Genomic DNA, 19,644 nt, shown 5'->3' with positions numbered 1-19,644 from the left:
TAGCTTTGGTCCCTAGTTGATAGGAAAGGAAGAGCTGTAAAGGCATCTGGTGATACCCTCACAGTTCCATTAGAGTACTTTGGTAAAGATGGACATAGAGTCATTGAGGAAACAGTTCATTCAGAATGCTGAATTGAGTCGGTTTGAACAGGGACTGCCCAATGTATCTCAGGCACAGTCTGGATGCCTCACTAGTTTTCAGAAATGAGTGGTCTTAAAGGAGAAGATGTTAAATGCGAGAACAAGTTCAATCTGGTGAAGGACTTCAAAATGAGATTAGTGAGACATTTGTTCCAGGAAGAAGCAAGGACCTCCCAGCCAGCCCAGTGTGAAATTTTATGCAGATGTTATACAATTTACAATTTGGCTAAATGCCATTGCCAGATTGTTGGCTGGCTTTTCAATCTGACCAGCAGCAGAGCACCAAGCAAGCTTGCACAACTTTCGTTTGATTACCATTAAAACCATATCAAATACAATTTCAATTATTCATCGCCAGGACTAATTATCTTTTCAAACATTCTTGAGGTCAAACAAAACAGTAGGTATTACCTCTGATCAATGAAATCAAATGTCAAGCAGCATCAAATATTTAAAAAAAAGATATTTCCACACACCACTCGTATCACAAAGATTGCACAATGTTTCTGTTTCTTCTATTCATATCCCCGCAGATGACATTTCCATATATTTGTCTGTGGAAAATTTGAAGTCCTGTAAGGGTAACTTACCTAGCTGTGGTCATTCATGAAATATTGAATGTTTAGTTTTTCTTGAATCAATAAATTTATTCAATATAATTGCAAAGAATATGCTCTCCTGTTTAGAGACAGTTGAAAATGTATATTATTTTCTAATATAGTTATCCCTGCTCTTCCGTTTCAAGTTATTTCCTTGTTTTATAGCAATGTTTTGATGTAAGACTTTTTAAAACACTACTCCCAGAGTGCTTAGAGCAACTCTAAATCTTAATCACCACTTGAAACTTGACTGTTCTGAATAATTAATCTATTTTACTAAGTGGTTTGACCTGATGTTTACTTGATTTGCAGTATTCATTTGTATTAGGACTGATGGCTTCTGCAGCGCTCTCTACTCTGGTCTCACTGAGCAGGCTCTACACAGGAATGCACACTGTGCTGGTAAGAGATAAAAGTTGGCTTCTTAGTATTTTACCTGTCACCTGAAGAAAAGTATCTAAAACAAAAGTGAACAAAGCAAATGAATAAACATTTGTTGATAGCAAATCAACAATAAGACATAAAACACAGGAGCAGGATTAGGCAATTCAGCCCATCAAGTCTGCTGCACCATTCAATATTAGGTGATTTATTATCCCTCTCAGCCCCTTTTTTCCCTGCCTTCTCCCCAGTGGCATTACTAATCAAGAACCTAACAACCTCTGCTTTAAATACACCCAATGACTTTAGTTCCAGAGCCATTTGTGGCAATGAATACCATAGATTCACCACTCTCTAGCTAAAGAAATTCCTACTCATCTCTGTTTTAAAGGGATGTATTTGTATTCTGATACGTGCCCCTGCTCTTACACTTCCCCACTAGGGGAAATAACCTCTCCATGTCCATTCTTTCAATATTCGATGGGTTTCAATGTAATTCCCCCTCATTCTTCTAAACTTCAGCCAGTAGAGGCTGAGACCCATCAAATGCTCCTTGTACATTAACCATTTCATTCCAGGATCATTCCTGTGAACATCGTCTGGAACTTCTCCAAAGCCAGCACATCTTTTCTTAGATAAGGGGCCCAAACCTGCTCACAATACTCTAAAGCAGTACAACCAATGCTTTATAAATCCTCAGCATTACATCCTTGCTTTTATGTTCTAGTCTTCTTGAAATTAATGCTAACATTGGATTTGCTTTCCTTATTCCTGACTCAACATGCAAATTAATCCTTAAAGAACCCTGCACAAGGAATCCCAGGTCCTTTTGCACCTCTGATTTCTAAATTTGATCACTGTTTAGAAAATAGTTTATGCCTTTAGTCCTGCTACCAAAGTGCATGACCATACACTTCCCTACACTGTATTCCATCTGCCACTTCTTTGGCTTTTCCCCTAATCTGTCTAAGTCGTTCTGCAGACTCCCTGATTCCTCAAAATTAGCTGCCACTTCACCTATCTTTGAATCATCTCCAAACTTGGCCACAAGGTTATCAATTCCATCATCTAAATCATTGACATTTGACATGAAAAGAAGTGGTCCTAACACCAACCCCTGCAGAACAACACTAGTCTCCAGCAGCCAACCAGAAAAGGTCCCCTTTATTGCCACTCTTTGTCTCATGCCAGTCAACCAATCATCTGTCCATTCTAGCATCTCTCCTGTAATGTCAGAGGCTCTTATCGTGTTCAGCAGTCTCTCGTGTGGCACTTTGTCAAGGCCTTCTGAAAATCCAAGTAAACAACATCCAGTGACCCTCCTTTTTCTATTCTGTTTATTTCCTCAAATAATTCCAACAGATCTGTCAGGCTTAAGGAAACAAAGCGAACTTTGGCCTATTTATCATTTACCTCCAAGTACCCCAAAATCTTAACCATAGTAATGGACTCTAACATCTCCCCAACCACTGAAGTCAAACTAACTCACCTATAATTTCCTGTCTTTTGCCTCCTTCTCTTCTTAAAGAGAAGAGAGGCATTTTCAAATTTCGAGTCCTTCAGAACCATTACAGAATCTAGTGTTTCTTGAAAATTCAGTACTAGTGTCTCCAGAATCTTTTCATCTACCCCTTTTATGACACTGGGGAGTCATCAGTCTGGTCCAAGTGACTTATTTACCTTCAGACCTTTGTGTCTCAAGCACCTTCTCCTTAGTAATAGCAAATACACTCACTTCTACCCCCCAGGCTCGCTTGAATTTCTGTCATGCTGCTGGTGAGTCGTATAGTGAAGACTTGTTGAAGTTTGTTCACTATCTTCTTGTCCCCATTACTACCACCCCAGTGTCATTTTCCAGCGATGCAATTTCCATTTTTGCTTCTCTTTTACTCTTCAATATTCTGAAAAATATTTTGGTATTTTTCGTATTATTGCACAGCTTACATTCATATTTTGTCTTTTCTCTCTGCATTGCATTTTTAGTTGCATGGCAATCCTCTAGCTTCCTGTTTGAACAATTATTATTTCAAGTCTGAGCAAAACCTGTACTAATGGTTCCGAATGCAGGTTTGATGTATTCCCTGTTCAAGGTCATCTGTCTCTATTGCTCAGAAAAATTGGCTCCAAAATACCCCTTCTGGTGTAGCTCTATAGGTTACAAGAATGATTCAAAGTGCTGATTTATTATCTCCATCAAGATATCAATTGACTTCTGTGTCTTCAATTTGGGTGGTGGATCATCTTAACTGAAGTCCTTGCTCTGTGTTTACTAATTTAATATGGACAGTATGTTCAAATCAGCAGATGTAAAACAAGAACTGCTTTGAGTTCAATTGTGAAGCCAGTAGCACGACAATAAAAGTTGTTTGGACTCTATGGCTGTATAGCCTAGAAGATAAGAGTAGCTGCAGAGAAAGTGGATGTAATAGAAAGAGGAAAGTGGAGGCAAAGTGTAGAAATTCATAAGGGAAGAATGTAGTTAATTAATGGTGTATTGCTGTAACTCCTGCTATTCACAACACACATTAATGATTTAAATTCTGGAATTAAAATCATTATTTCCTAGTTTGATACTTCAGCAGGGCTGGGTAGTGAACAGTCAATACTGAGGAGGCTTGCAGCAAATCACTGGTGGGTTTTAATGGCAGACAAGTAATTAAAGATCCAACACAGATAAAAGCAAGAAGAATAGGGAAATTGCTTACAAAATGGGGTAGAAGAGGAAAGGGATGCTAGAGTTCAAATGGACCGAATTACTGAAGTTGTGCCACAGGCTAGCAGGGTCAGAGTACACCAAGCTCTTGGCTTTGTAGAGTGATAGAATTGGGAAATAAAGTTAAGATAAACTTGTATCAAAAATTAGTTACATCACACTTCCAGTCCTGCACATTGTTCTGCTTGGCATACCACAAAATGTATATAAAACAGAATGGAGAGGGTGCAGAGAGAATTTTAAAAGAATATTAAAAATGTTGATCAGGAATATTGAAAAAAGAAAAATAGAATCGATTGTTTTTTCTTGAGAACTGAAAGTAGAGGGCTGACCTAATAGATGTCTGTAAAAATGTAGAACAGTTTTGAAAGAATGCAAGAGTTTGATCAGAAGAGAATCACCATAAACTAAAGTTTATAATTTGGAAGAAACAAAGGATGACGATGATTTGGAATTCACTACCATAGGGAGTAGTTGTAACAAATTGTGTAAGTGATTTAAGGGGAGGCTGGATAAGCATCTGAAGGGAAATAAAGGAATGTTGGATCACATGGATGGATTTAGATACAGAAAGATAGGATAAGGCTTGATTGGGAGCTAAATGATGGTATGGATTGGTGGAGCTGGATGTTTCTATGCTATGTCTTCTAATAATCATATGATTTTCCATAATTTCCAAATTCTTGAATTCTTGTGGTTTATAAGGCATCATTTGAAAACAGCTTGCTCTAAAAGTGGATAGAGAAAATAAGTTAAATGCTGGAATGAATTATTACAGAACAAGACATTGGGTCATTTACCTTGATTGTTATGCTTTTGAGTTGAAGATAGAGCAAATAATTTTATCTGCAGGTCTAACTAGCAATGTGAAGGGAAGACCAACAAGTGTAGTGTATTAGGAATTAATGCAAGCATTCAATGAGGGTCTACACAAGCCTGTTCTCGAAGAGTAGAACTCATTAGCATAGACTGAGGATCGGACATGGACAAAAATAGAAATATGCGCAATTTTGATTGAGGGTGTCAGTACCTGTGCTTGGCTGTATACAATCTATATAATATAGGTGGCAGGATCAAATGTAATATATCAATGTATACTATTACAAAGCTAGGTAGGAAAAAATGAGCCCTGATGGTACATAGGTATATAGTGACCAGATATTTTTTTTTTAAATAGCATTTACTGTTTGGATAGGAAGAGTGGAAAAAAACAATTTTAAAAAGTTAACAAATAATTACAAAGGTAACCTAAGGCCAGGAAGGCTGTTAGTACATTAGCCTTTATTGCAATGGTGTATGAATATAAATTTAGTTCAAATAATATAGAGGGGTAATGAGATCAATCCACAAGAGGAAACTGAGAGAAATAAACGTAGAGGCTCTGTGTGAAGGAGAAGATTTTGCTAACTCTGTAGCGGGCTTGACAGAATAGTTTCAGGATAATAAGAGAAATGAGAAATCAGATCACTTAGAGAGGAATTACTGTTATTAAGTGAGTTGGGGGCTCTGGACATGCAATCATTGAATATGTTCAAGATTCAGTTTGACAGACTTCTGAGCATCAAAGAAATATGGGCTTTGTGTGGGAAAGTAGTGGTTTGTGGAAGATCTTACTAGGTGGAAAAATAAATTCAAGGAGCTGTTTAGCCTCTTCTGGTCTGATTTCTTGTTTTTAGTGCACACATATTAAGAATAGCTAACGATGAGAAAGCTTTTGGAAGTCAAGTAGACACACTTCTTAATCAGTGGAAAATCCTATTTGTTGATAAATAATGCATGAGATCTGGCCTAATAACTTGAACATTACTGAGAAAAATTATCTTGGAATTTTTCAAAAATGTACCATTGTAGTAGCTTAATTAAATATTGAATTTGGTCAAAGCATTCTAATTTGTTTATATCATTTTCAGGATGTGATCTGTGGAATTCTTCTTACTGCGGTACTTATGGGCCTGACATACACTTTCTGGGACGTTCTGGATAATCTACAGTTGACCAGTCCCCTAACTCCAGTCATTGCAGTAGTTATGCCTTTTCTCATGAGTTACAACTACCCAGAATTAGATCATTACAGCCCAACCAGGGGAGACACCACCATAATCCTAGCTGTGGCATCAGGGTGCACCATTGGCTTTTGGATGAACTACCAATATGGTCAAACATATGAGCCTGTGGGATCTCTCCCATTTGAAATACCTTCTATAACTGTAGAGGTTGCCTTGATATCCAGCGCACGCTTTCTCATTGGAATTGTTGTTCTTGTTGCCACTCGCTTAATTGTCAAAACACTTTCCCTCAAAGTACTGTATGCTTGGTTTAACGTTCCGGAATATAATCTGGAAGCCAGGAAGAGATTAGAGATTGAAGTGCCCTATAAATTTGCTACATATTCATCCATTGGCTTCATTGCAACAGTAATTGTACCATTGCTGTACCAATTACTCAAACTATTGTGATGATAAATGGCATTGAACGATTTCTCTACAAATTTTGAGTATGAGACGCATTCCATGTGTTGATGAAGACCTACTGTAAAAAAATCTGTAGATGCTATAAGAACTCAACCTTTTAAATATTTTTGAGGATACAAATCATTTCTTTTTAATTTAGTTGAAATAAGTTTCCAGACAGCCTAGTCCAGAACATGTGTGTAAGATGATGAACTAGTCCACAAGTGGCCAGTGATTCCACCACCTCTTGATTTTCTTTTCCTCTCAACAGACGTGTTTGAGATGAGGGGCTGTAAATATGAATCCACACCCTATCATTCCTCACTGTCGTGTACTGCCACCGCAACGTGCCTCAAATATAGCTTTTCATTGGAGATTTTAAAAAAAACTTTGAATGCACTTCATGTCAATTTGCAATTGGAAACCAATGCAATTTCCAGCAGTGGCTGCATTTCAAATACTTCATTGGATGTAAAAATGCGTAGGGAAGTACTTATGTTTTGAAAGATGCAAATGTTTCTTTTGAGGCCACCTAAATGCATGTTTTTAAAAAGTTGTTAAATTTTCTTATATAAGTATGTAGGTTCTTTCAATCAGGTCATTGATCCAAATTTGACAAGTTTGTTTCTATTAGAACGTACAATGTTTGTTTATCTGATAATGCAGCATTGGCAGCGAAGTTCTTTTGGAATACAAACTTTTCCATAACATGGGTGCAGTTGGATTAAGGCAGTCTTTTCCAATAATGAAATCCTACTGAATTACATTCCACAAATGATTCACTTTAAGATTGAATACTTTATCTTGACCAAATAATTGCTACAAAACAACTGCTTACATTTATATAGCACCGTCAACTGAAAAATATCCTATGCTGCTTTATTGTTATCACAGATTTTTTAAAAAGACATTATTGTAAAGAGGATGGAGAGACAGGCATTTAGTCAAGATTTTATGTGTAATCAGGTGTAGCTATGCAAAGTTGTAGTAACTAAATTATTAATATTTTACTTTAGTAAAGACACACAATAAGTTTCTCAAATAGATGTCTCCATTTATGATGGAAATGTTGTAAAATAATTTACCAGTGTTGGCCTCAAAGAATCTTAAAATGGGTTGTACTGAAGGCATGAGGTTCAATGTAATACCACCTTGATTATTTCCAAAAGCTTTTTTGAACTATACTGGGGGGGGGGTGAGATTTTACTTAATTTGTGTACAATTTTTGAATTGTATTTAGATAATGATCAAATTTGTACCTTCCAATATGTTAATAGAATATGTTGAAGATGATTAATCTATATATAGAAAAATATTGCACATTTAAAAAGTGTCTTTCTTGTTTATAATTTACATTGCATAGAACTCCCATGCAGTTCACTGTAAGACTGAATCTGATTGTATCTTTTCATAAATTAATTGCATTGACATTGTTATATTGTTACGTCCTCCTCATTACATTGATCCATTGCAAGTGGTTGATGTTTCCAGAACAATTGAATAAATTAAGAAAATAAAATGTGTGAAGATGAAAGTCACAATCCTGCCTCTTTGTAGGCATACAGTTAACATGATTGGAATTTTTTTTTGGAGAAAAATAATTAAGCATGCCATTAAAGAGCAACTGCAAGAGGCTGGAACTCTTTCTCCTGAAGTGAAGGAGGCTGAGGAGGCTCTATAAATTTTTGTAAAATCATGAAGACCCAAAAAAAAAGGGTAGATAGTCTTTTTCACCTCAGTTTAAAACTTGAGGGCACCGATTTAAGATGAGAGGTGAAGATCTAAAGGAGACCTGAGGGTCAGGTTTTTCCACATAGATGGTTAATTAGTTTATTTTTGTCGTGTGTACTGAGGTACAGTGGAAAAACTTACCATTCATACAGTCCATGCAGATCAGTTCATTACAATGGTGCATCAAGGTAGCATCTACCAGGTAAAACAATAATGGAGTGCCAAATAAAATGTAACAGCTCCAGAGAAAGGGCAGTGCAAGCCCTCAACAAGTTAGACTGAGAGGTTAAGAGTCCATCTTATTGTACTAGGGAAACATTTAATTATCTTACAATAGTTGGATTGTAGCTGTACTTGAACCTGGTAATACATGTTTTCAAGCTTTTCTATCTTCTGTGGTGGGGGATGGGGTAGAGCAAAGAATATCTGGGATAGCTGAGATCTTTGATTATGCTAGCTCCATCACAATGAGAAGTGTAGAGAGAGAGCAAATGCAGTGGGGGGGCTTTATCCACAATCTGCCTTTTTTAGTAGTCTTGGGTAGAGCACTTGTCATACCAAGCCATGATTCATCCAGATGCTTTCTGTAGTGCATTGCCAAAATATAGAGAGGATCAAAGGGGACCTGCCAAGTTCCTTTAGCATCCTGAGGAAGTAGAGAGACTGGTGATCTTTCCATGCTCTTGGTCTTGTTCACTCCTAGTAACTTGAAATTTCTTCCCTCGTGATTGGTGGTGGATGTATGGAACAAACCGCCAAAGGAGGTGGTAGCGGTGGGTATATTTACAAGATTTAAATGTTTGGATAGGCACATTGATATGAAAGTTATAGAGCGATGTAGGCTGGATACTGCCAAATGGTTTGTTATAGATAAGTATCTTGGTTGGGATGGAAAAGTTGGGCCAAAACAAAAATCCTTTAATCTGATCACCTCTACCCAAATTTATAGATCAGCAAATTAAACCATAAACTGCCAAAGTGGATGTACTCCTTGCCAAGTAATTAGTGCCAACGGGTCAAATAAAACCAAGGTTAAACTTGGGCATACTACAATCAGGTTGGCTTTAATGGGTTTTTTTGGGATTTTTTTACGCTTTCTGTTTTTTCACCTTTAGCAGCTGCTTATGTGTTTCTTTGTAGTCTGCTGAGATATGGTGTTGGGACTGGAGAAAAATATGGATAGCAAGAGACTGGTGGGCAACTGCTACCAAAGGAAGGCAGGCCGAGGGAGACCACATTCCAGAGATTTTATTTAATTGAATATCCCACAATCAGCTAAAGAGATGAGCAGCATATGTACCATTTCCTTTTCACCGAAGGATGTGGACCAGGCCATCGGGAGTAGATATGCAACTCTGCTGCCTTTTATTGACCAGCACCCTGCCACTCCTGTCTACTTCTGGCTGTAAAGTTCATTGTCGATTAAATGCCCCAGCTGCCACTGAGAGAGTGCAGCCAGTGACACAGAAAGCAAAGTTAATGCATGTACAATAGCAGCTAATATAAGATCATTATTCTTGTCCAATGTAACAGTCTATCTAGCTTACAAATATTCTTTAAGAAAAGGATATCATCCTTACTGAGACTGGGTAATGTATGACCAGCAACAATATGGCTGTTTCTAAAACTAACTTTCTACAGTCAGTACTAATCACTAATGTTCCACACTGATCCAGGTTGGACCTACAACTATTCATAATATTTATCAATGACAAACAAGTAAGTGGCCATTTATACAAGTTTCCTAATAAAACTGGGATTGCTGGAAATTTAGAAAAAGTAGTGATACTGAGTGATTTGGGAGTTCAGGCAGACAGATAACCAAAACATAAAGATTAAATATAAAAGTAAATTGAAAAGGTTAGGGGAACTGCAAATGTTCAATGGCCACTAACTGCTACCTTCTCAATGGAATTAAACAGAATAACAAATACTAACCTTTTTAAAATTTTTCATTTGATTTTAATTTATTTTTAGAGATACAGCATGGTAACAGGCCCAAACTGGCCCCTGATCCTATGCCGGCCAGTTACATTCATGTGACCAATTAACCTACTAACCCATACGTCATTGGAATGTGGGAGGAGACAAGAGAACCTGGAGGACACTCATGTGGTCACGGAGTGAACGTACAAACTCCTTGCACGTCGCAGCAGAATTGAACCCGGATCAATGGTGCTGTAGTACCATTATACTACCATGCCACTTCTGGCTGGCAATGCTAAAACCTGTGACAGAGGGGAAAATAAAACCATAAGACATAGGAGTAGAATTAGGCCATTTGTGCCATTGAGACTTCTCCGTCATTCCACCACGGCTGACTTATTAACCCTCAACCCTATTCTCCTGTTTTCACCCTGTAACCTTTGACACCTTGACTAATCAAGAACTTATCAACCAACACTTTAAATATATCCAGTGACTTAGAATTCTGAGTAAGTGCCCTCTAGTCCTAGACTACCCCATTTAGGAAACATCATCGCCATGTCTACTCAATCTAGTCCTTTCAATATTCGATAGGTTTCAATGAGACCCCCCTCATTGTTCTAAACTCCAGTGAGTACATAACCAAAGCCATCAAATGCTCCTCATTTGTTAACCTTCATTCCTGTGATGATTCTTGTAAATCTCCTCTGGACCCCCTGCAATGCCAGCACTTTGTGCTTAGATAAAGGGCCCAAAACTGCACACAATATTTCAGCTGCGGGCTGACCAAAGCCTTACAAAGCCTCAGCTTTTATATTCTAGTCTTCTTGAAATGAACACTAACATTGCATTTGCTTTCATCACTGACTTGACCTTTAACCTTTAGGGAACCCTGCATGAGGACTCTCAAATCCTTTGCACCTCTGATTACCGAATTTTCTCCTCATTTAGAAAATACTCTACAGCCTTATTCCTTCGACCAAAGTACATGACCGTACCTTCCCTATACTGTACTCCATCTGCTACTTCTTTGCCCATTCTCTTAATCTGTCTTTCTGCAGATTCCCTGCTTCTTCAGCTCTACTTGCCACTCACCTATCTTTGTATCATATGCAAATTTGGTCACAACACCATAAGTTCCATCATCCATTGATTCCATCATTATTGATACATAGCATGAAAAGAAGTGGTCCCAACAGTGACCCCTGCAGAATATCACTAGCCACCAGCAGCCAATTAGAAAAGGCCCCCTTTATTCCTACACTTTGCCTCCTGTCAGTAAGCCAACATATCTGTGCCATTATCTTTTCTGTAATACCATGCACACATATCATGTTGGACAGCCTCATGTGTGGCAGCAAGTAAACATTCACTAACACTCCTCTGTTTATCCTTCCTGTTATTTCCTCAAAGGTTTCCCAGAGATACATCAGGCAAGATTTCCCATTCAGGAAACCATGCTGACTTTGGCCTATTTTATCATGTGCCTCCCAATATCCCAAAACTTTGTCCTTAGTAATTGACTACAACCACTGAAGTCAGGCTAACCGGCCTATAATTTCTTGTCTTTTGCCTCCTCCCTTTCATAAACGGTAGAGTGACGTTTGCAATTTCCCAGTCCTCTGGAACCATACTAGAATCCAGTGACTCTTGAAAGATCACTACTAACGCCTCCACAATCACTTTAGCTACATCTTTCAGAACCCTGGGGTGTACATCTGGTGCAGGTGACATCTACCTTCTGACCTTTCAGCTACCCAAGCACCTTCTCCCTAGTAACAGCAACAAATTTCTCTTCTGTTCCCTGATATTCACGATTTTCTGCCATGCAGCTGTTATCTCCTGCAGTGAAGACTGATGCAAAATACTTATGGTTTGTCTGCTATTTCTTTGTCCTTCAATACTACCTCGCCTGCCCCATCTTCCATAAATCTGATATCTGCTCTTGCCTCTTTTACTCTATATCTGAAAAAAACTTTTGGTATCCACTTCTATATTATTGGCAAGCTTACCTTAATAGTTCACCTTTTCTCTCCTTATTGCTTTTTTCAGTTGCCTTCTGTTGATTATTAAAAGCTCCTACTAATGGTTGTTATACATCATCATTTTGCTTTTATGCTGTCTTTGGTTTCCTGTGTCAGCCACTATTGCTTTATCCTCCCTTAAGAATACTTACTTGTGAAAGATCCATCCTGGGCCTTCCAAATTGTTCCCACAAACTCCTGCTATTGCTGTTTTGCTGTTATCCCTGCCATGTCCCCTTCCAATCAACTACAGCCAGCCCCTCTCTCATCCTTTGTAGTTTCCTTTATTCTATGATAATACTAATATATCGGTTTCTCCCTTTTAAACTGCAAGGTGAATTCTGTCATGTGATCACTGACTCCTAGGGGTTCCTTTACCTTAAGCTCCCTAATCAAATCTGGTTTATTACACAACACCCAATCCAGAATTTCCTTTTTCCCAAGTGGTTCAATGCACAAACACTCTACAAAGCCATCTTGTAGGCATTCTACAAATTCCTTCTCCTGGGATCCAGCTCCAACCTGATCTTTCCAATCTACCTACATATTGAAATCCCTCATTACTATTATAACATTCCCCTTTTTACATGCCTTCTCTATGTCCTATTGTAACTTGTAACCCAAGTCCTGGCTACTGTTCAGAATCCTGTATATAACTCCCATCAGCTTCTTTTTATCCTTGCAGTTTAACTCTACCCAGAATGCTTCTGCATCTTCCAATCCTATATCACTTCTTTCTAAGGATTGGATTTTATTTCTTTATACCAGCAGAGCCACTGCATTCTCTCTGCCTACTTATTTGTCCTTTCAATACAATGTGTGTCTTTGGATGTTGAGCTGCCAATTATGTTCTTCTTTTAGCCATGACTCAGTGATACACATAACTTCATACTTGCTCATTCCTAACTGTACTACAAGATCATCTACCTTATACTCTATACTGCATGCATTCAAATATAATACCTTCAGTCAGCCGTTTCAATTTTGCTGTTTCCAGAAGTTAAATTATCCTTAAATATTCTTTTTATTTATTCTGAAGACTTTCATTTCCTGTTCTGAACTCTCCTTCCCTTTTATTTTATCCTCACTTTTCCAATCAATTGAACCGACTATTTAATAGATACACTTCAACCCATCCCACCAACTTCAATTTTGTCCTGTCAACTGTCTATCAAGTTCAGTTGCCATTCAACCATACACAAGAATACAGCAAAATGAAAAAGTGTTCCTCAGGTGCCAAGGTGCAAAGCATAGTATGAACAGTCATACGAAGCAAAAGGCACCTATAGTTACAATAGTGTAAAACGCATAGTCATGAAATACTATAGCACAAGTCCTTGAATGTCATGACCTGTAAATTGATTGTGCATTTGATGTTGTCCTGCAGCCATGTTTCTGCAAAGACAAGCACACAACAATCTTTGGTCACCCCTTGTGTTCACGTGTAACCTGTGCTTTTTTGTACAGGTCCTACCTTCCCTATGCAGCGCGTGGCCAAGTGGTTAACACCTTGGACTAGCAATCTGAAGGTCGTGAGTTTGAGCCCCAGCCGAGGCAGCATACTATGTCCTCGAGCAAGGCACTTAACCACGGACTGCTCCAGTCCACCGAGCTGAAAATGGGTACCAGCAAAATACTGGGTGTTAACCTTGCGATAGACTGGTGTCCTACCTGGAGGGAAGGGGGGTGTCTCGTACTCTCAGTTGCTTCACACCACGGAAACCAACATAAGTACAGGCCTGATGAGTCTATAAGGCTCGAGACAGACTTAAACTTTATCCTACCTTCCCTGAAGGGATCCCAGTGATCCAGAAATCTGAAGCCCTGTTCCCTGCACACATTAATCTGACAAATCATCCTTTTCTAACACTTAACTTTCACAGGCAGCAATCCAGATTACTACCCTTGAGGTCCTGCTTTTCAGCTTTCTACCTATGTAGCTCACTATAAATAAAGTATATGTGTAAAAGTAGTTACAATATGGGACACACCTTAGCAAGGATGCAATATTTGCAATAATGCATTGTAGATAAACCAGGACCAGGCCATAACCTTAAACTAGCTGGTTATTCAGATGAGAATCAGGAAACCGCTCTTTGCATAATGAATGCCAAATGTGCCACACTCTTCTACAAAACAGTAACCTTAGCTCAATTATTAATTTGAGACCTATGAAGGGCAAGACCTTACGGCAACAAAATTATAAGTGGAAACCAAAGCAGCTACATCAGATTGAGATTCCACTTAACTTTGATCCCATGGAATGGCAGAACAAGGTAAATGTTGTATGCCTGTCTCTGTGGACTTAGCATAAAGTCAAGGAAGATGTCATGAAAATGGTTCTGAAATATTAATGAATGGTGAAGGAATTGCAGGTTATCAAGCACTTACTTTTATTTCTATTATGTTCTTTTACTGAATACAATTAATTATACCACAAAATCATTGTAAGAAACAGAGGTAACCTTGTTAACCTTATCACAAAGAAATCTGCAGATGCTGGAAATTCAAGCAACACACACAAAATGCCGGTGGAACGCAGCATCTATAGGAAAAAGTACAGTTGACGTTTCAGGCCGAGACCCTTCGTCAGGATTAACTGACCAAGAGTCTTTGCCTGAAATGTTGACTGTACGTCTTCCTGTAGAAGTTGCCTGGCCTGCTGCATTCCATCAGCATTTTGTGTGTGTTGCTTGTTAACCTTATTTTCAAATTCAGTGTAAAATTACCAGTATTTGAAGATGCAGTCTCAGAATGTCATTGCATATCAACCATGAAGGGTGAAAGTTTGCCAAGGATTACTATCAATTAAAAATTGTTTTTATCAGTGTACTACTTAGGTCAGCAGGAAAAAAAACATAATGCAATGATCTTGTTTCTGTCTGGTTCCATTGCAGACAGATTGAAAATGGCAAATAAGGTTGAAAAAGTATTTAAAAAGCATGTGGTATTCAAGCTTTTAAAATTGGCAGCCAGATATGTTTGATCAGGTTATGCCAAGGACTCTGACTGGGCTACTCAAGGACATCAATTCTCATTTGAAGCCACTCCATGGTTGTTCTGGCAGTGTGCTTTGGCTCATTGTCCTGCAGAAAGACTAACTTCCTCCCCAGTTTAAAGTTTCTGGCAGAGACTAGCAGGTTTTTTTTATCCAGGAGCTTTCTGTATTTAGCAGAATTCATCTTCCCATCAATCCTGGTCAGATCTCCAGGCCCTGCCACTGTAAAACATCATCATAGAATGATGTTACCTCCACCATACTTTACAGTAGGGATGGTGTTACCTGGCCAGTGCACAATATACTCTACAAAAGTTGTTCTTTGGTCTCATCCAAACACAAGACCGTCTTCCACATCTTTACAGTATCTTCTAAGTGACACTTCGCAAATTGCAATTTTTTTTCCATTTTTATGCAAAGCCTTGGAGATTGTGGATTCATGAACTTCATCTCCTGTTGCAGCCACTCACTTCTACAGCTCAAACTGACTGTTGACATTATAGTAGCCTGCCATAGGCAGTGTGGCCACAGTTTCATATTTTACCCACTTTTCCATGATGGACTACACTGAGCTCTGAAGTATGCTCAGTGCTTTTGAGATGGTTTTGTACCATTTCCCAGATTTCTGTTTCTCTATTATGATTTCCCTGACTTGCCTTGAATGCATTTTTGTCTTCATTTTGGTTTGGCATGTTGAAAATCTACCATACTATTGGACCTAGCAGAGAAAGAGGGCATTTATTCAGGTAATCCTCCAATTTTCTACATCAACAAATTGATTGAGTTGGTAAGGTAATATAGCATATTACATCTGAGGAAAGTTAGCATAGTAATTACAAAACAGACGAATACTTTTCTGCCTCACAATTTCGGTTTTTAACTTTTAATTAGTTGTTGACAGGTTTTGGAATATTCCTTTTGATTTGACATGATGCACAATGTTTTGTAGATTATCTCAAAAATTCCTACTTCAATATATTTTAAATTTAGAAACTGACAGAGTAAAATGTGAAATTAGTTGTGGAGGCTGAATGTTTTTCTCAGGCACTGGAATTATTAGGATAAACTGGGGCTCTCCACAGAGAAGAGGACTTTGCAAGGGGATATGTCAGTGGTATTTAAAATCATGAAGGTTAAGCACAGAGAAACTGGCTCCATTAGTGGAATGGTCAACAACCCGGGAGTATAGAATGAATATGATTGCATCTCTTCCGTTTTGCCAAAAAAATCATATTTTGTCTTATGGAGTGAGCAGTTACAGTCTGAAATGTACTAGCAGTAGCAGCTGCAGAGGGATATTCAAAAGGAAGTTGGGTAATCATCTGAAATTGCCAGGGTTATGGGGAGAGTATTGGGGAGTCTGCAGAACCCATTGTAACTGTGATCTATTTCCGCAATTCTAACTGCATTTTACTGGAAGCGAAAGACACTTATGAAACAAGACAACAGCATTCCACTTTTTCAAGCAAAGTTGCATTAAGGTGACATTAAAACAAGTTATGTTTTTAAATAAGCATCTGATAATAGATTAGATGGAAGCAGAGGAGGAAGAGTGAAACTTCCTATTAAGAACCAGAACTTAGTACCTGTATTCAAAGAAGTCACCTTTGGTAATTACTAAACTTTTCATATATCATCCTTAAAGGCAGGTGAATTATTTTTAAGAGAATGTTAAAAAGATGGTAGACAGTGGATCTGGTTGAAAGTGGAAACAGGAGATAGGTAACGACAATTCCTCCCCGACACCACCTTCCCACCCCTGATGGTGCTCGACTTGCTGAGATTTTTTGCTCCAGCATCTGCAGTCTCGTGTCAGTAAGATACATTTATATTTCACACATATTGCAATATTTTAACTGATCAAATAACAATTCATGAAATTAAACCAATTGCAAAGTAACACTATCCCAAAAGTATCAGCTAATTAATGCTGATCTGTGACCCTCCATGATCATATATTTCAATGGTCATTTGCTGTTTCCTCTGGGATACCAGTATTAGTGAAATATAATGTAAAAGCTAATGGTACCTTGAAAACAGGTATTTTCTTCAGTATTATGTAATGCAGAAAGAGAAGGTGCAAGCATTCTCAATCTGAAGGAATGCACTACAGTTTTACTTAGCATAATGATCAATCCCATACGTTTTGTTTCTTGTTGTGTAACAATTACGCAAAACATTTCAATGTCTCTAATTTACCACCTGCACAATTCCATCTGAAAAGGTTTGTGACAGCCAGTATTTCCAAGCACCAAGAATTGAACCTCTGATGCTTAAAGATGCCAACAGGCATTTTATTAGTTCTAAACCAGGCCATCATGGATGTCCGTACAACTGCTGGACAAAATAATATGGCTGCTTCATGCAGCCAATTGATGAAACATTAACTACAAATTTCATGAAGGAAGCTGGGACAAAAGATTTTTTAGAATAATATGTGAGAAGATTTATCACACACCTAATCAATATAAAGTTCCAATAAAAATAGCCTTAAAAACTGTAACAGTCTAAGATTAAAATTCTATATATTTATAATTGGTAATTTTAAAACAGTAATAATAGACATGCACAACAGGTCAATCTCCATCTGTTGTTCAGCACATTTCCTGGTCTATCAAACAAGCCATAATTACAAATGCATAAAAACAATGCAGCAAAATTCTGTGAGAGCTGGGAGTTTTACTCGGAGAAAAGCTTTGGTTTCACATGACTTTCCACATATTGCAGAGTCAAGACTAACTAAAGGTCCCTCAAAAGCAGGGGTTCTCAACTTTTTTATGCCATGGACCCTTACCGTTAACAAAGAGATCTAAGGATTCCTCCTCTAAGAAGTACTTCTGATTCTAGAGCTCGTGCTCTGATTTAACATTTTCTGAACATAACCATTGCTTAAATCATATTGTTAAATTCCATCAACAGCAGTTCAGTGACTAAATCCAGTTAGATTTTGGGGGACCAGATTTTGTAGACTTAAGAATATTACTTAAACGTTACACTACATAGGCCTTCCTTCCATTTGGAGCATAACATGGATAAAGGTACCAATGACAGCCGACACCTTGTTTACCCAGCACAATGATCCTGGGAAGCCCAGAGTGTATCTTTATACCACTGATAAAAATTATTCTATTAGTTTATATTTCATAACTGTATCTGCTGCTGGAGAAAATCTAAATGGAATTGCTGAAGTTGAATGTCTTTTGTAGTGCAGTTCTATCCATCATCTCAATTTTAATTGTTTTATTAATTCTCATGTTACAGTTATATTCCATTGGATTGTTTTTCTCATACATTTACAGTTTTGGTAATTTATGCTAAATAATAAACTATAATGTTTCAGGCAAACAGATAAAATTACAAGATGGAAAACATATATAACCACAAAGCAGACACAGGATCCTTTGCCTTATTAAATATTTATCTTTACATCTGAGTAGTGTCACTAGCTGCTCTTTGTAAAGAATGGCAGAATGACATAAATGTGTGAAACGAACTAAGCAGCAGCATCATCCTTCAAAGAAATGGCTCAATATCAATCTCAAGCGCAGAGCAGGGCATGGTCAGTTCAAATTTAGTGATAACATCAGGGTGAAGAACTCCCAGCTTGCCTATGCTGTGACCTTTAGCAAAGATCTCTGCACATCGACCCGGGAAGAAAGTGGAATCTATAAAAGGAAGAAACAGAACAAAAACCATCAGTATTTCTCTATCTTCAATAACCAGCAGATGCAATTCACTTCCATCACTCTGCCCTGCAGCTGGTAACTGATAACAGCTTTAATTAAATCTTGAACAGCTTTAAATGAAAATTTATAATTGTTTTCCGCAGGTCAGGAGTAAGCTACGCTTTGATGATGGTGGTCAACACCCTGTTTTTTTTTCCAGAATCCAAATGAGTAACTAGTATTTATCACATTTTCAAGATAATTAACCATCAAAGGCGCAAAATGCTCTTCACCAAAGAACCAAGCAGTAAAATAATTAAAAACGTGGAGCTAATTTCACAATTTTTTTAAAAGGATGCAACAGTGGTTTTCTGTAACAATTCTTACTAAATAATGTTATTGCTTCCTTCTGTTTTGTCCCACTTCTATATCAGCAAACAACCCTTCTGCCAATGATTGTTTTTAGAAATCTGAACTAGTCATAGGTAATTTTTCTCTGCTGAAATCCTCACATTCTGCACATTTCTTCTTTCTGCCTTCCCTAAACTGAGGATCAGAAATGATTTACAGAAAATACCTTTTTCATATTCTGCAATCAAATGTCCCCTTTTGGTATAAAGCAAAAGTACAAATTAGTATTAAAAAGTAACAAAGGTTAGTTTTCAATCTGCGCTAAAAATACAGCTATTAAATGCATAAAAAGATCACAATAACTTTTATTAAGACTATCCTCAAAATTGAAGAATTAATGTTAAAAAATCATTAGTGATTTATTTTCTATGGCAGCATGTACTGACTATTTATAGTGTAATAAGCACAGAAATTACGCATGTTAAATAATTGTTTATTTCAAATTAATGTTGAATTACTCTTCCAACTCATTTTCTTGTAATTTGAGCAAGATCTCAAAATTCCTTTGCAAAATATATTATGAATTTAGTAAAGAAATGTTTTGTTGCAACCCAGAATTATGAACAAACAATAATTAAGTGAAAATTTAGTTTACCAATGATAGT

The 19,644-nt window shown here is 37.6% G+C and overlaps 2 protein-coding genes across 8 annotated transcripts in view; one reads left to right on the top strand and one right to left on the bottom strand.

Moving 5' to 3' along the window:
* The window catches only part of sgpp2 (sphingosine-1-phosphate phosphatase 2), a 43,573-nt gene extending 35,856 nt beyond the window's left edge, over nt 1–7,717 (top strand). For all 5 annotated transcript variants that reach the window (XM_059947723.1, XM_059947714.1, XM_059947704.1 and 2 more), the window contains 2 exons: nt 1,053–1,142; nt 5,745–7,717. In XM_059947723.1, coding sequence (XP_059803706.1) covers nt 1,053–1,142; nt 5,745–6,290 — 636 coding nt within the window. In that variant the 3' untranslated portion in view covers nt 6,291–7,717. The remainder of the gene's footprint in view (nt 1–1,052; nt 1,143–5,744) is intronic.
* Nucleotides 7,718–14,342: 6,625 nt separating this feature from the next.
* The window catches only part of farsb (phenylalanyl-tRNA synthetase subunit beta), a 60,472-nt gene continuing 55,170 nt past the window's right edge, over nt 14,343–19,644 (bottom strand). For all 3 annotated transcript variants that reach the window (XM_059947674.1, XM_059947665.1, XM_059947683.1), the window contains one exon: nt 14,343–18,628. In XM_059947674.1, coding sequence (XP_059803657.1) covers nt 18,477–18,628 — 152 coding nt within the window. In that variant the 3' untranslated portion in view covers nt 14,343–18,476. The remainder of the gene's footprint in view (nt 18,629–19,644) is intronic.

This window comes from Hypanus sabinus, chromosome 2, assembly GCF_030144855.1.
Source record: "Hypanus sabinus isolate sHypSab1 chromosome 2, sHypSab1.hap1, whole genome shotgun sequence".
Lineage (NCBI taxonomy): Eukaryota > Metazoa > Chordata > Chondrichthyes > Myliobatiformes > Dasyatidae > Hypanus > Hypanus sabinus.
Note: the sequence above shows the minus strand (reverse complement) of the source record. Positions and strands in the feature narration are given on the sequence as shown.